The sequence below is a fragment of the Zerene cesonia genome, chromosome 10 (assembly GCF_012273895.1).
Source record: "Zerene cesonia ecotype Mississippi chromosome 10, Zerene_cesonia_1.1, whole genome shotgun sequence".
In the NCBI taxonomy this organism is placed as follows: domain Eukaryota; kingdom Metazoa; phylum Arthropoda; class Insecta; order Lepidoptera; family Pieridae; genus Zerene; species Zerene cesonia.
Window position 1 is genome coordinate 4,159,522 of NC_052111.1, and position 16,561 is coordinate 4,176,082.

General features: G+C 30.7%; 3 protein-coding genes and 1 non-coding gene across 4 annotated transcripts in view; 1 reads left to right on the forward strand and 3 right to left on the reverse strand.

Moving 5' to 3' along the window:
• LOC119829797 (RING-box protein 2) overlaps positions 1 to 7,271 on the reverse strand; it is a 30,244-nt gene extending 22,973 nt beyond the window's left edge. The window contains exon 1 of the mRNA XM_038352507.1: positions 7,008 to 7,271. Coding sequence (XP_038208435.1) covers positions 7,008 to 7,161 — 154 coding nt within the window. The 5' untranslated portion in view covers positions 7,162 to 7,271. The remainder of the gene's footprint in view (positions 1 to 7,007) is intronic.
• LOC119829796 (facilitated trehalose transporter Tret1-like) lies at positions 2,388 to 5,891 on the forward strand. The gene is made up of 3 exons (XM_038352506.1): positions 2,388 to 2,582; positions 4,121 to 4,240; positions 4,321 to 5,891. The coding sequence occupies exons 1-3, from the start codon at positions 2,496 to 2,498 to the stop codon at positions 5,581 to 5,583; spliced, it is 1,470 nt and encodes a 489-aa protein (XP_038208434.1). The 5' UTR covers positions 2,388 to 2,495; the 3' UTR covers positions 5,584 to 5,891.
• A 444-nt stretch (positions 7,272 to 7,715) lies between the features above and the next one.
• Positions 7,716 to 13,529, reverse strand: LOC119829794. Its single transcript, XM_038352504.1, has 12 exons — positions 13,290 to 13,529; positions 13,035 to 13,212; positions 12,786 to 12,946; positions 12,380 to 12,678; positions 12,045 to 12,301; positions 11,228 to 11,426; positions 10,877 to 11,146; positions 10,345 to 10,539; positions 10,093 to 10,248; positions 9,521 to 9,749; positions 9,084 to 9,271; positions 7,716 to 8,558 (listed from the first exon to the last, which is right to left on the reverse strand). The coding sequence occupies exons 1-12, from the start codon at positions 13,523 to 13,525 to the stop codon at positions 8,416 to 8,418; spliced, it is 2,511 nt and encodes an 836-aa protein (XP_038208432.1). The 5' UTR covers positions 13,526 to 13,529; the 3' UTR covers positions 7,716 to 8,415.
• Positions 13,530 to 15,551: 2,022 nt separating this feature from the next.
• Positions 15,552 to 15,633, reverse strand: Trnas-gcu. The gene has a single exon. It is a non-coding gene; the product is annotated as a tRNA-Ser (tRNA).
• Positions 15,634 to 16,561: the final 928 nt, after the last annotated feature.

The window sequence follows — 16,561 nt, forward strand, 5'->3', positions numbered from 1 at the left end:
AACTGCGTAAATTAATTGTGCATTGTGTAAACGTTCTCAATAGAAATAACAAAGAATTTAAATCCTCTTCGGGTAGTGACAAATAATTTATTTTCATTTTATATTATTTAATAACATTCTATTGTAGGGCAAAATTATAACCAGATGGAATTGTAATTTGACATGATTTTTATTTATATATTGAATGAAGAAGAATTTTATTAAAACATTAAAAATACTATTTGTTAATTTAACTGTAGAAGTTTAACTTATCACGCCATCTATCGAATGTTTCATGTAACTGTTTAGTGTTAATGTTATCGATAGTCCACATATTATGATTATATCGTAACAATTTTCCCTGGTAACTAATTTATATTGACGATAGTCAATACATTTTACAGTATTCCTGTAAATGTAATAAACGTAATGCAATATTTATTTAATTAAATTTTTGTGTGCAATTTTCGAAAACCAAAAATATTAAGAATAAATCAAATTCCTCATCCCTGGTTCGAAATTCATATATGTTTATAAATAAGATTATGTTAAAAATACTTCAACTAATCATTTATTATATTAATTTATTTATTTACTTATTCATTTAAAAATGTTAAATAAGGAACGCATGTAACATTTTATACAGCTTGCTTTAACACATGGCCTGCTGTCACATTACTTAATAATTGGAAATAAGAGCAATACATTTGAACAATCAATTTGACAATTTGCTAAAAAAATATATAATCGTTATAAAACATTTACATAAATAACATTCAGGCATCAAAATATTAATTGTATTAAATACAATTTGAGGTTACAGACTAACAGACAAAATGCCTACTTCTATGTTATATATATGAACACCATATAAACAGGAAAATTAATAATTTGTATATATGATTTACCGGTCTGAATTGCACGTTACGCAATCCAGTTGACCTCAGATATATACAGAGATGTACAAAATAGCTCAAAGTGATTTTGAATATAAGATGTCAATACTATTTCAAATACAAAATACAAATAGTTTTGTATTTGTATCGAAAAATAGGAATTCTCATTAAGTAACGAGGGATAAATCAAAAAAAAATCTAAACTGTTGGTTTAGCATCAATAACACAGTTTTAATTTTTTTTTAATCTAACACATAAAATTGGTCAAGTGCGAATCGTACTCTCAATATTAAGGATTCCATTGGTTACCCATCCAATTAAAGACTGTTTCGATCGTTAATGAACATTGACCTTTTTGTTAATTTTTTTTTTCAACTGTCTAACTATCACTATTCAGATACAGACTGGTGACATATGGACGGACGAACATGCTTATATACAATATGATACCTATAACAATAATGTTTGACGCTCGCTGAAGTGGGCACGGGTCTGCTTGTATCAAATAAAATAACAGAATCAGTCATTTAAGGAACATTACTTAAAACAGACAGTAGAAAGGTAATACGTTATTCGACTGGACTTTTGACTAAACTCAATCAGAAAGTATTTTGCATTTTAAATACAAGAATTTCTAGTCACATCTGTGGAAATACATTAGCTTTAATAAGATGCGTGCGTAATACACTCGTAACAATATGTTTGAACTATTTAGAAATAAATTAGACATTAACAATTATTTATTGAAAATCATTTGTCTTGTTAGTACTTTGTACAAAAGGGTCTATTAGATATTTTCGTAAGAAAGTATCTATGCTTTATTTGAGGCGGTTCCGCTTAAATTTTCATATTATCTCTTCAATGCCAGAGAGGCAATAACACAATTTTTCAATCTGAATTTTCTTTAAACTATCATTTATCAATGCTATTCACGTAAGTACTGCTATGGCGTAGTCTTTCAAAAAACAATAATATATTCAAAAAGGTAGGTAATGGTAAAAATGTTGCTTGATGCCAGAGATTATGAATTTTTGAAAGTATTAATTTACTAGGGTTTATTTTAAAATACAAATAACAAAATATAAAACTTGATATGGTGATATGAATGATAACTAGATATATATTTTATTCATATGATTTTAAAATTATAACCGTCTTGTTATTGACTAACTTTATTACACGTATTCATGTCAACGCATCCAATTATTCCTTTTAATTATAGTTCATCGTAAAAGTTAATTTGTATGATATCGATAGTAATAACTAATACCTAATTAGTAGGTGTTTATTAAGTTCCTCTAGAACTGACTGACTCCATCTAAAATTATGACTTATACAAGGCTTTTAAATCATAATTAAAACAAATAAATTTTCAAGGATACCTAAGCTAAAATTTTGAATAACAAATAAGTGAAACGATGTTTTGATTCCACAACCTCGAAAGCCAATCAGTTTTGTCAATCAATTTGCGTTCATATAAATCCCGACGACAGCACTGAGACAGGCTCATTTCTTCAGTCGTTCATACAGGCTTCACCCACACAGCGTTAGTTATTAGTGTACAAGTGACAAAATATAGTGTTGTGCTCTATATGAACTGCGGATTTGATTTTTGCAAAAATGAAGATTTTAATGAGAGCCGATACTCACTATAGTATCACAGTGAACGGAAACGATTATGAAAAGGCCAAATATACATTCTCTCAGGTTTGCTATATTCATCTAATTTAATAAGTAACATTTTAATTGCATTTTCAATTGTAATTAATTCTTTAATTATCAGATTTAAACTCGCAAATAAAAGATAATATTTAGAAGTATATCGTAACTTTTTTTCTCTAATATTCCCTTCAGTAGCGTTCCTCCTCGGCTTCTGGTATATATATAGCCTATATTATTCAAAACAAACTAAACGAACTCATGAGCATTATAATATAAACTTATTAGAATAGATTTTATTAGGTACGTATAGACTTTAAGAACTTTCATAAGATTCATTTTGTCTCCAGAAGTATTAAAGGAAGCAACCTAGTGCTATAAAAGTATAAATATACAGAATATCCAACCTTTCATAGAAAATTATGTATAATATATTACACGGTTTACATACTGTAATTTACTTCGAGACTAAGTGGATACAATCATAGTCGATGATTGCTTAAATTGACCATAGGCGTTTTGCTTGCGCTTCGTTGGCATAAACTTTAAATAGAACGACACTATTCAATAATACAGGCGTATCTATAAAATGCAACATAATTATTTTAATAGATTCAGTGCATTTTTCTGATAACAATAATAAAATATGTACAAAATTGCCTTGAGAAATTTATTCAGAGAGCCTTTTAAATGATAATAAATCCAATCCAATTAAGAAAAAAATATTATGAATGACTAATTAACTGTGAAAACGAACCATTGTTTGTAATCAAATTGAAAACACAATTTCGCTAAATTCTTTAAACTAGACTTAAATAAATTTATACATCGGTGATTAATGCACAGAACTTTAGATTTCTATATCACATGTTATTATATAGCAAATGCAAATAAAGCAGGAAGGTTTTTATGTCACAGTCGGCAATGGAGCTGGTGGGTTACCTGAGGTAAGCGCTACCACCACCCATGAACATTTAGAGAGTCATAACAAATAGATTGCCGACTTTTTGGGAAGGAATTAAAAAAGGATTAGCGAGAAAGGTAAGGAAAAGGATATGGGCCTCCGGCTCCCCCACTCACTGAACGAAACACAGCAGAATACTATTTCACGCCGTTCTTCTGTGGGGGTGTGGCCCAATTCGGCCGAAGCGTGCTCGACTATCACATATAAAACATATACTAACATGTTAGATTAAAATCACAAAATACCTAATAGTATTTTACAGAGCATAGTTAAATATAAATTAGAACAATTAACACAGCACCCAAATTTGCAGTTGTACGCGAGATGAATGTGGTCATAAATAGGAATGTCACATTCAGAATCGTCCTATTATCATTGTATGAAATTCAATTGTGATTGTGATAAATATTCATGTCTAAAAAAATTGTAACTAAGCCTCATTTTACATTGTCCTTTTAGTAGTAGTGGCATATGTAAAAATGTTTATTTATTAACCTTACGAGATTCATTTCTTCATTACACGAATCGATAAACCATTGTAAACCTCATTTTTTAATATTCTTTCTCTCATTTTCCTAAACGCGATATGGCCGTTTCGAATGATATATCCTTGAATTTTTAGGTTTTAGCTGCTGTTGCTGTATCATTGGGTTCCATGATAGTCGGGTTTTCTTCAGCTTATACATCGACAGCATTAGTTTCAATGCAAAATGATACAAGCATAACAGTCTCGGAATCCCAGGTACATGATTTTATATTGTAAAGTGAATCTGATCAAAACACGTATTTCCATCCTATTCATCACTTTTTTATTATTTACAGTCAAGTTGGATTGGAGGACTTATGCCTTTAGCTGCTTTAGCTGGAGGTGTTATCGGAGGACCCCTCGTGGATCTTATAGGACGCCGAAAAACACTATTGTTCACTGCATTCCCTTTTTTTATTGGATGGATCCTAATAGCCGCTGCAAGCGTCGTCCACTTAGTACTAGCCGGTCGAGCTATTTGCGGTTTATGTGTTGGTGTCGGCTCATTAGCTTTTCCTGTTTATCTGGGAGAAACTATACAACCTGAGGTCAGAGGTACTTTAGGGCTATTTCCTACGGCCATAGGTAACATTGGGATTTTGATTTCTTATGTAGCCGGTAGATATTTAGATTGGTCCCAATTGGCTTACTTGGGAGCGTCGCTAGCGATTCCGTTTCTAGCCTTGATGTTACTCATACCAGAAACACCCCGTTGGTACATTTCACGTGGAAGGACTGAGGAAGCTAGAAAAGCCTTACAATGGCTGCGGGGAAAGAATGCAAAAATTGATAACGAAATGCGTGATATAGCTTTGTCGGATGCTGAAATTGAAAATGAATCTTCGGTTACAGAACTTTTTAATAAAAAATACCTCAAATCAATATCGATTGCACTTGGGCTCATGGCGTTCCAACAGCTTTCAGGAATTAATGCAATTATATTTTACACCGTTGAAATATTTAAAATGTCCGGAAGTTCAGTTGATCCATATCTCTCAACAATTATTGTTGGTGTTGTCAACTTTATATCCACCTTTATATCTACAGCGTTAATCGACAGAGCAGGTCGTAAAATGCTCCTATACATTTCATCTGTATCTATGACGATCACATTGATATTATTAGGTACATTTTTCTATGTGCGTGACGTACTTAATTTAGATGTTACAGTTGTAGTCTGGATACCACTTACATGTTTAATGTTTTATTTGCTTGCGTTTTCATTAGCTTTTGGACCGATACCATGGTTGATGATGGGTGAGATATTACCAGCGAAAATAAGAGGCGCTGCAGCATCGATTTGCACAGCTTTTAATTGGCTTTGCAGTTTCATAGTAACAACTACATTCCACGATATAAAAGCTGCCCTAGGGCCCTGGGGCACATTTTGGCTCTTCGGTTGTATTTGTTTCTTGGGATTATTCTTTGTTGTATTTTTCGTGCCAGAAACCCGGGGTAAAAGTCTTGAACAAATTGAGAATAAGTTGACTGGTCGTAAAACTAGGTCGCGTCGATTGAGTTCCATTGCAAATATTAAACCATTGCCAAGCGGGTGTTGATGTGATTCTAGCTGTGTGTTTAAGAGTAATAATAAAGTCCAAAAAGAATCTACACCTCAAACTAATTGAATGATATGTGTAAACAATATTTGCAATTGTTTAATTGTCTAGCAATGTAATATAGAGTTAAGTTAAATAGTAATTAGTTCATGTTATGCGAAAAAGTGTGTGGCAAGTTAATTTGTATGCAAAGATATTAAGATTTATAATAATGTTAAGAATGATTTACTGTTATGCGATATAATTGTACTTATTTATTATTATTTATTATAAAAAAAATCTGATTCAATTAAATAATTTTAACAACATTCTGTTATACTTTCATTATGCAAGAATTCCCACTTTTTAAATAAGATAGAGTTTATAATATAACATAAATAAATCCTTGTCTTGCAAAAAAAGTTAAAACAAAAGTAAATTGTAAAAGTCTACAATATTTTTCTAAATATAAACAAGAGCACCAATCAAGCTTACCAAGAAGAATAAATTATATATATGATACAATACAAATAAATTATTTTCTATACAATGATATGCACTAAAAACAGATTAGATTTGTGTGTAAATGGCAGAATGAAACTGTGTAATCAAACAATATTATTTGAATTCCAAAGGCACTGCAATGTTTATACTTTAATTTATGACAAAAGATATTGCAAAAGAGGCCTCTTGTGTACTTCACATGATGTTATAAAAATGCAGATAATATGACAATAATTTAGTCCAATATAGAATTATTTAGCAAGACAGAAGGATCTTCCTATTTGGTTGGCAATAAATCACTTATAAAGAACAGACATACATAATATTATTTAGCTACTTCCTTATAAGTTCACTTGTTATTTGCATAATATACTATTTCTTTATTAAAGCATACTTAAGGTCATGCAATAAAGATTTTGCTTTTTGATTCTATTAATACAAACAATGTATATTGGTTGATATTGCAAGTATTTAGTTTATTTATAGCTCTTTTTTATTTGTAGTGACATTAGCTATTATATAACAACGGATTATAACATTGTAAACTCATGGTGCATGCAATGCAATGAAATGGACTAGTCTTAATGTGTAATGCTAAATAAAGAAAGAAAGTTAAAGACAGCAACTATGAACTTGAACAGTAAAAGGAAATATAAACCAGCTTATAAAGTATCAGTATCATCACACGCTGGGTTGGATATTTTAAAAATGTTTTATGAATGATTGTTCTGCTGTTTCAGTAATAAATGTTATTATAGGGAATTTGTCCCACCATTTTATGAATGAAAATGTATAGGCATTCACAGATGCTATTCAAATTGAATATGATAAATGCTTGATTCATCTAGTGTCATAGTATTATATTATATTATGAAATTAATAAAAAACTATTGATCTCAAGGCCTTAAACTATAATATAGAATCTTGGAAGCCTTACTTACCCATCACCTGAACCCTGCAAATCGCACAAGTATCACACTCCACATCCCAGCTCCACATTGCCACAGCATTCCACTTTTTAAGAGTGAACATTTTGTCAGATTTCTGACAATCATTATCGCCCCGATCACCTGCTTCACAATCTTCCCCAGACATAGTTACAAATTTAATAATATTACAAATTGTGCTTTAAAAACTGTTTATTTTTATTTACAAAGCAAGGTATTTCAGTTTTCACTTTAATTTGACATTGACGGTGACATTTGACAAGTCTTTTGTCGAAAACAGCTGATGACTCGTTTTTCGATATAAATACGAGTTATTTGCTTGCTGGATACTAATATATTGGTTAGTATTTAAGTAAGTTGCCATGAAACTTTACCTTTTAATAATTCAAGTAATTTCAGCATGTCTGTTTCTAATGCTATAATTCTAATATATAATATAATTATCTAACGACTATTTCACCCTTTTTTTTATTTCATTTCATAGATAAAAAAATCGCGATATAAAAATTTTATCTGTATAAATTATTGTATATACCAATGTGGGATTTGGTTTCGTCGTCGTCTGACTCTAATTTAAAGTTTTACTAAAAGTTTTGATGTAAATAAAACAATAATATAAAACACTATTGTGATTTATTACGACTTTATAACAACAAAAAACTCACTTAGTAACATAGGTAAGTACATAAATAAAAATATTTATAAATGTCATAAAAAATATTTACACCAACATGGCTTAAATATTAAACAAACCAAATTGTAAAAGGTGGGATCATGAAAGTCAACAAAGTTTAAAACCGAAAGCAAAAAAAAATGAATCAAGGTAAACTTTATTTTCCTAGATATGGCATTATAATTTAATAATTAAATGAGGTATTCAGAAGATGCCCTTACAAATTCGCTTTTATAAAGTTTTATTTAAAATCTATAGACAAAAAAAGTAAAAAAAAATCGAGAGATCACGGAGAAAAACTGAAGATGAGTGTCAATAGGTTTGTTTGGTTGCGGTAATGTGCTGTATCGCTTGGTCTCAAGACGGGATGCTGATTAGTGATCATTATCCTCAGTTAAGATTATGGGGATGGATAAAGCAACGTGCGGATGGATAACGCGAGTTGAATTAAACTCTTTAGTGGATATCCTTGGGTAATTAGGTGGTACCATTAATAGAAAAATTAAGGAGGAAGTAAGTAGGTATCTTAATTTAAATCTACCAACCACTTTTGCTTGATTTTAAAATGCAGACACATCATATTACATATGTTACCTACAGGTATTAATAATTGATAATAAATTTTATCATATATATGCTCTAGATACCTTCTTACTCAATACATTTCGTAGAAACTAATGTAATGTCAAAATGTCACATACATTATAAATATTAAATTCCTTACAATAATTAAAATAGTTTTACCAAATTAAACAGAATAATAGTAATTCCTAAAATTAAGCTTAGTCCAGCAGTTCCAGCGCTACTGAAACATCCGAAATCTTCGATTTGAACTTGATACCTGACATTGTATGGGAATCTGCATGCGAATTCTGGAAAAATCCCAATTAAACAATCACTTTAGTATATAATCACATGAAACTTTTTTTATATCTTTAAGTATACAATATTTTAGCTCTCAAATCCTCTTAAGAATGAGATGTTCCACCGCGGTAAATAGTAGCCTATATCACTCTCTAGTCTCATATCTATCGTCATACACGAAAATCGTATAAGTATTATAAACGCTTAGATGCAACGTGAAGATAAACAAACAAATAATCACATTTTCGCATTTATAATATTAGTTAACATAATATAAGTATTAAAGGTAATACGGATAACTGCGTTTCAATATATTTACTTTAAAATATTAGAAACAGCGTCCATGTTAATATGAGTCACATACGTGTAAGTTTTGCTTACACATTTTGATGTATAGATAATTATTTAATTAAATCCATAAGGATTTTTAAAGAGGATACCCTTTTTCGAGGCAACTGAATGCAACATTATTAATTATATATGTTTTGCATGTCTAAAATGTTGAGGTTGAGGCAACATAAAAAGACACTAACCTGTACATGTAGCACTAAGACTTGTAGTATCTGTTACTTGTGATTGAACAGAAATGTAGAACGGGGGACAGGCACCAATCAGCCAATGACCATCGCAGGCACCTCGAAGGCTTATTTCAACATTCCCCGACGCAAGGGTCTGACAAATAACAGCTTCCGCATCAGCCCCAATCGTGGTTACATTTTGTCTGAAAATATTTTAATATAAATATGTTTATGACGTATAACTTTTAGAATGCAATGCAATCTACTCATTATTATTATAATTATTCCCCTTAATATCGAGTGCTCATCTTCTTAAATTTTAAGCGTTTTTCAACTAATACCCTGTATATATATATAAAGTAAGAAAATTGAACAAAAATAGCAACTACAAATAATAGATGCATATACATGCAACTGTTTAGTAATCTGTAGTATAATACATTTTTAATTACCTTGGTTGTACAACAGTTCGTGATTGACAAACAATAAGGCTACCAACAGAGGAACCAGTTCGCGAAATCCGTACTTTTCTGTTATCGTTGTTACCAAAGAAATAATTGGGGCTTATGGTGTAGAAATTTATATATCCTGGTTCAACATTATCGGCAAATTGTCGTGTGCCTGAAGTCCACTCTTGATAAAAAGTTGAGCCACAATTTGAATTAACGATTCTTCTTCCGACTGAAAAAAGACCCATCTGTTATGTCAAACGAAATTCCAGAAATATCCAACTGAATTTTATTATAAGTATCTTATTAATTATAAAACATACATATATTTTTGCAAAGGGTTTGAGACAACATAAGAAGATTTAAAATCTGTAAATTGTTATGAAAATATAAAATAGCTGCAAGTAAAATCCACCACTATGTACCTAAGGAGCTATTTATTATCTGTGGTATTTATCTACTTACAGATTTTGCATTTCCTTTCGGTAACTATAAATATACTCGTACTTATAGATTTAACTATTTTATTAAACCTATGAAAATCCTGCAAAGAAAAATTTGAACGTATCGCATACCTGTTTGAATTCGCGTAAGAATTGGATTCATAGTATTTTCCACATTTGTGCCTTCATTGTTTAGTGATATTGTTCTGATGTCATTATGCATATCACGGACCAAATTCCATAAAGTATCAAATTGATTCGTGGATGTAGCAAACAGTATTCTAAGATCTAAAATGAACGAAGTCGATTGTAATGTCATTTGCTTATAATTTATAATATAAACAATCATTGGGTTATTTCTACAGATAACAATATAATAATTACCTGGAACTGTCTCGTTTAGACGACGAGCATCATTAATAATTTGTTCATTAATATTAATATTTCCAGTATTTAACAGGAACAATAGGACACTAGAATTACCACCAACATAATTCGCAGTTTTCTCGTTCTCTAGTTCGGTTTGCATAGAAATTCTAATATTTGAAAGTGTATTTTCAAGATTTACTCCATTTAACACTGTAAAATATCATTATGTGAACGACTTATACTAGAAAATATAAACAATCAATGCAAGAACATCCACATCAAAGCTTAGTATTTATGTATAAGTATTAGTTACGAATTATTAAAACTAAGCAACATAAATTGGGACTTAATGTTTTCTGAAAATTAAATGAATGAATGGCTAATATTATTCTAGAAATTCCACATACAACCATTCACGCGACTCATTAAACGAAAGATATTTAGTTAGTGGGTAAAGCAATCCAAACTAAGATTAAGATTGATTGAAGAAGATAAGTGGAGGTTTTCTTTCATAATATACACAAAAAATTATTTATATAAGACTTACATGCTTGATGCCTTGTTAAAGTGTAATTGCTGTGAAATTCGGCCAGTGAAAACGTTTTGTTTACAATTACACTTCCGTCGAAAGCACTAAGTAGTGTCACACTTGAACCAAATTTTCCCACTTCAATACCGTCCAGAAGAAAAGAAATAGCAGGATACACAGCCTGATATGGCCACGCAGCGTCCAAAACAATGTATAAGTTTGTCTTTAATCTAAAGTCATTTGTTGTTGTTTCAGAGTTTATGCAGCTTAGATCGTTTAAGTTGTTAGCTGAAAATGAATTTATTTTGAGTTTTCTCTCTTGTTTATTTTATTAATTTGTTCGTAAAACAATATTTAACCGTGGCTTACTTGTATAGGTTTGGAAATTCTGTACTGCGCTGCTTACTAATTGATCAAGCCCACTGACGATTGTTCCTCTAAGGGGCATGCTTGTATCCAAAGCTGCAACAAATGCTTGAGATTCGGCTATTAATGTTTCGCGGTCAATAAATTCTTGGCTCAAACCTCTACGATTACAAGCTCTTCTAGCAGAATTATAAACACCATTCTAAAAATTTAACAAATTTAGTTTAATTTTCATAAATTAATAAAGCAATTATTAATTTTCTAGGTCTAGATCGAAAAACATGTAGAGTATAACAGGAATTTTGAATAATACAGCAAAATTATACGATTTGCTATGTTATTTAAAATGCAAAAAACTTCGGTAAGATCAACTGATTTTATTTTCTCTTTGAAAAACCATAAATATCATACTAGCAATTCTCTGATTGCAATTTAACTTTTATTATCCATGGCATTGCCCAAAAAGCCTCCTTCCTAGATTCCTTCCTTCCTTCCTTTCCTTAGATAATACGTAAGTGTATAGACCATTTAAATGGTGTGTTTTTTTCTATACTTAATAAAAATCTATCGAGTCCATCAAGAGCGACAATGACTATCTCTTAACATCTATTAGGTACATACTAGATTAGCGGCTGTCATGCGACTGTTGTAAGTTGAAATTATTGATATCTTTACACTTTTCATCACCTCTGATATTAAACATACTAAAACTATGATATCATGGAGTCTCCGCTACATGTAATTTTTAGAACTTAATGGATGAATGTAATGGAAGGTTTTGTATGTTGTCTTTCGCCATTTATACATAATCAGAACTCACCCTAGGACTATAATACATATCAAGTAGCTGAGATAATTTCAATGTTCCAGAAGTATCTACGTTAGAGTTTATCAGAGTTCCAAGGACAAAACCGTCAATGTCACCACGAATCTCCGGATCAGTCATTTCGACATTAAGTCGGTTGTGTAACATATAATATCTTGGAGCTTGGGTAGAATTCCAGTTACCAGCAACACCAACGCTTATAGCATTTCCTCTTTCAGTTCCTTGTATGAGAACAACTTCCGCTAAATCACCTATAACAATCATTAAAAATTACAAATTAACACTAACTTTTTAAATAAATTGTATTATTTCATGAGTTACCAAATTACCTGATAAGGTAGCTGTAAATATCGAAGAAACCGTTTGCTGAACGTTGGAGTAATCATTCAGAGATCCTTTGGTTAATTCTGATATAGGTACACGTTGGAACTGTGCGCCTCCTGCTATACCAGCAATGACATGACCGGCGGATACAGCTCCCCATCTTGTGAACACTGCTCCACTTAGCAATGGACACTGACTGTTCCCTAATAATTGACGCTCGGATTTCGAGCCACCAATACTTGTGTACTCGACATCATTTTTTGGATCATAGTGACGCATCTTTCCCATTGTGTTTGCTGATTTCCTGAAATATTTAGGAAACAATAAATATGATTGGAAATAACTTTCACTTTAAGTCATATATTGGTCATTATTTTAGCCCTCAAAATAAGAAGTACACTACATACTTACAGTGCATCCAGATCTAATATTTCTACATCATCCGCATTAACCTGGCGTGGAACACGTCTAGCAGTTCTTAATGCGCGATACTGGGATAGTTGATTGCAACTATTTTCATTTCCTCTTACTCTAGCATCGACTGTTGTTGACAGCATATGATGTACAGCACACTATGGAAATAAATTAACCACATTTTTTATTGCTTATTTATGTTTAAAAGTTGTCACATACAAAAGACGTAAAGTAAATCATAAATACCTTCAGGGCGGAATTAATCGTGTTATTTGGCAAAACTTGTGAATATCCTGGTATAATTTTTGTTAATAACAGCCGATGTCTATGGAAGGAGTGGAAAGTTGGTGCATATGGAAGCACATTAGAAGATAATACTGTACTAGAATCGGGTTGATGAAATTCGATACCATCTTGTCTATACCTGTAAGTATATAATTTATAGTAAGTATATTTGTTTAATGTAGGAACGTTGTAGGTTTCATATCTAAAGAAACTCACGTATGCAACAGCTGTACGGCTAATTGTCTTAAGTCCATATTAATATTTGGATTATCTTCGATTTGCTGTATGATATCTATTAGAACAGGTAACGTCGTAGGAGGTAAGTTATTTCTATCAAGAAACTGTGGATTTGTATAGCATTCCCGTAGCTCTGGTGCTACACTGGACTGCGCTGTTACCTGAGCATCCACACATCTTGTAGCAATAAATAGCGTGAATGCCAACCAAATCATATTGTAAAACTCTGAAATTAGATAAATATTTTATTCAAGGACGCACGTCAATTGGAAGTTTGATAATATAAATGAAATGGCTTAAATATATTAAATATATTTGAATAAATATGCCCGAAAGTTAATAAGTAATAAGGAAATAAAAATAGTCCATCATAGTATCTAACATGATTTAGAATTAAGATTATAGTTAGGTTTATTATAACGTTCAAATGGGGCCGTACGATAAGCTATCTATAATGAATTAATGAAAATATGAAACAATCTGTAAAAATATGTGAAATGGTATATTATCAGTAAATATTGGGAGTGGTACGGAAAATTTGGATTAAGAATATCATCTGTACAAATGAATGTAACATGAATGATTAGTATCTGTGGTATCCTATTTGATAATATATTAATATTACTTAGCAATTTATTTGAATCTTAATTTATAGGTAACGAACGATAATAATGCGTTATTTGAACTTATACAAAACGTTATGTTAATATACCAAACATCGAGGTTAAGCAGATGATTCCTAAAGTTAAATGTTTAAACAACTCAAAACAATTTTTATCTCGAAGTAGTAGGTCAATGTCAATGAATAGAATTGTAAAAGTAAGGCTGAATAAATTCTCTTTTTATCATGGTTTAATGAAATTCAATCCAAAATAACTGATTCCCTTCAATTTTAGAGCTATTGTATTAAAGTGTTTTGACTTCGGCGAAACAGTTTTCTTTGATAATTTATTGTATTTTTATATCTACCGTAACAAAATCTGGGTTTTCACGTGACGTGTATTAGTAGTTACAATCTCTATATAGTCCGCAAAGTTAATCCTTGGTCACTCATATTATCATATGAGTTTAATTGATAAATCTTAAAATAACTTCTTAGCGTTTTCTTTGGCTACTTTCTAATTTCTAAACGCACACGCAAATTGTGTGGAACTTTCCTAAATTATTTTTTTATGACACCGGTGCTTTGACGCATCAATGATCATACATACGTATGCATGTAGCGCAAACGATAAACAGATAATCCTATTTAGGTCGTATTACCTGTCACTAAATAAGTTATAAAATCTTTTCCAGCAATTTCACTGCACTATAGTTTGTTTACACTGATCTCATGTGATATACTTGATTCAACTAAAATACGATTAGAACAAATGAAATCCCATTATGACAGTATCAATGACACACAATACGACGTGATTTCACCTCGGGCACACCTAACATACACCTCAAAATCATAAAATAAAGGGCAGTAATATCCGATAAGATAATAAAAGCAGGTCTAGATAAATTTGTACCAAACGATAGCTATACTGTGCAACTCGTTATCTAGGTATATCTGTTATTCACCAACGATTACAAAGATAGCGTCGATAACGGCGAAAAATTATATTTGTTTTAGCATTTTCTTTGAATTCTTATGAAATGTATGACCAATTATTATTCTGCGCTAGTATATGAGATATACAACATAACCTACAAAGCAGTAAAATCCATCTCGGTCTTTGCACATATATTTAATAAATTATATTGTTTAAGAGAATAAAAATATAATACAAAAAATATGCACAGGTACTGGGACATTTCAAATAATTATTTTTGGCAGACTACAACAAAACCGCTTTCAGTATATCAGAAATAACCATAATTAAGTCGCATAAGAGGCATCACCTTTCAAGTAAAAAAAGAGTCATCAAATTCGGTTCACCCAGTAAGAAGTTATGAGGTAATAAGCAAAATATACAGTTAAATTAATAACATCCTCCTCATCATAATTATGATATAAAAATTGTGATGTAGATGATTGTTTTATAGGATCATTAAAAGTAGTGTATTTTCATTATATTTTTAAATTGAATTAAAAAATTAACTCTTAACTGAATGAAAGATAGCGTGTTGTTTTTAACAACTTTGTTGGAGTTATCTCTCCTTGAATTAAAAATGGGGAAAAAGGAAAAAGGTGGAACAGCTTGTTCGCTTTAAAAGCTAGCTGAAAAATAAAATCTAAAACAACAAAAAGATCGACGAGGATGGGATTCGAACCCACGCGTGCAGAGCACATTGGATTAGCAGTCCAACGCCTTAACCACTCGGCCACCTCGTCACATGAAATGCAGAGCGAATTTAGTGATCATACTCTTTTGATTATTAATTATTTTATATGTTCTATAGATAAAACCCTTTTCTTAGATAGAATGTATAATTTCAATATAATCTTTAATTATTTTGACACGGTGTCCGGTAAAACGTTTTATTATTAAAGATTATATATAGTTTCACAATCATATGGCCACCAATTTTATAAAATATAATGAATCTTATAATGCTTATTCAGATATATTTAAAAAAATTCCATATATCTCATTTACACCTTAAATATACGTTAAACTTCACTAAAGGTTATAAAATGTAAGAATTAATAAAATAAATCAATTGTATGTTTTGCCTGTCTAAAAGCATCAAATGTATATATTTGTTGTTGATATTTTAATATAATTAAATCTTCATCAATACTTATTATATTGTCTGTGCTTCAACAAAATGTTAAGCGACATCTGTTAATAATTCAATAAACATATATTAAACGCGTCAGCCGGTGTACATGAAATTTTTATTACTTTCTTCAGATGGCAGTATTATGAAACAGGACAATATCGATTTTAAATTAAATTTGACTTGAGGTTTATTTACAAATATTTATAATACCTGTTGTTATTGTACCACGTAAATGTTATGTATGATAAAGTTTGCTTTTATGCATTGTAAAAATGATATGACACATGAAAACTGACGCCCTCTTTTGAAATTATAGTACATTAAATTACAGCTTTCATAAGCGGTCGCTAGATGGCGCTGTGTAGGAATTGAACAATTATTATAGTACATTTTAATTATTGTATATAACAATTAAAACATACACAATAAAATAAACACGTTAAAATTTGTATGAAATGTTTTACTTAGTCTGGCCATAAATACTGTTACACTTAATTATAAAAAAATATTACATTTGAATTTCGAATCTGTCATTT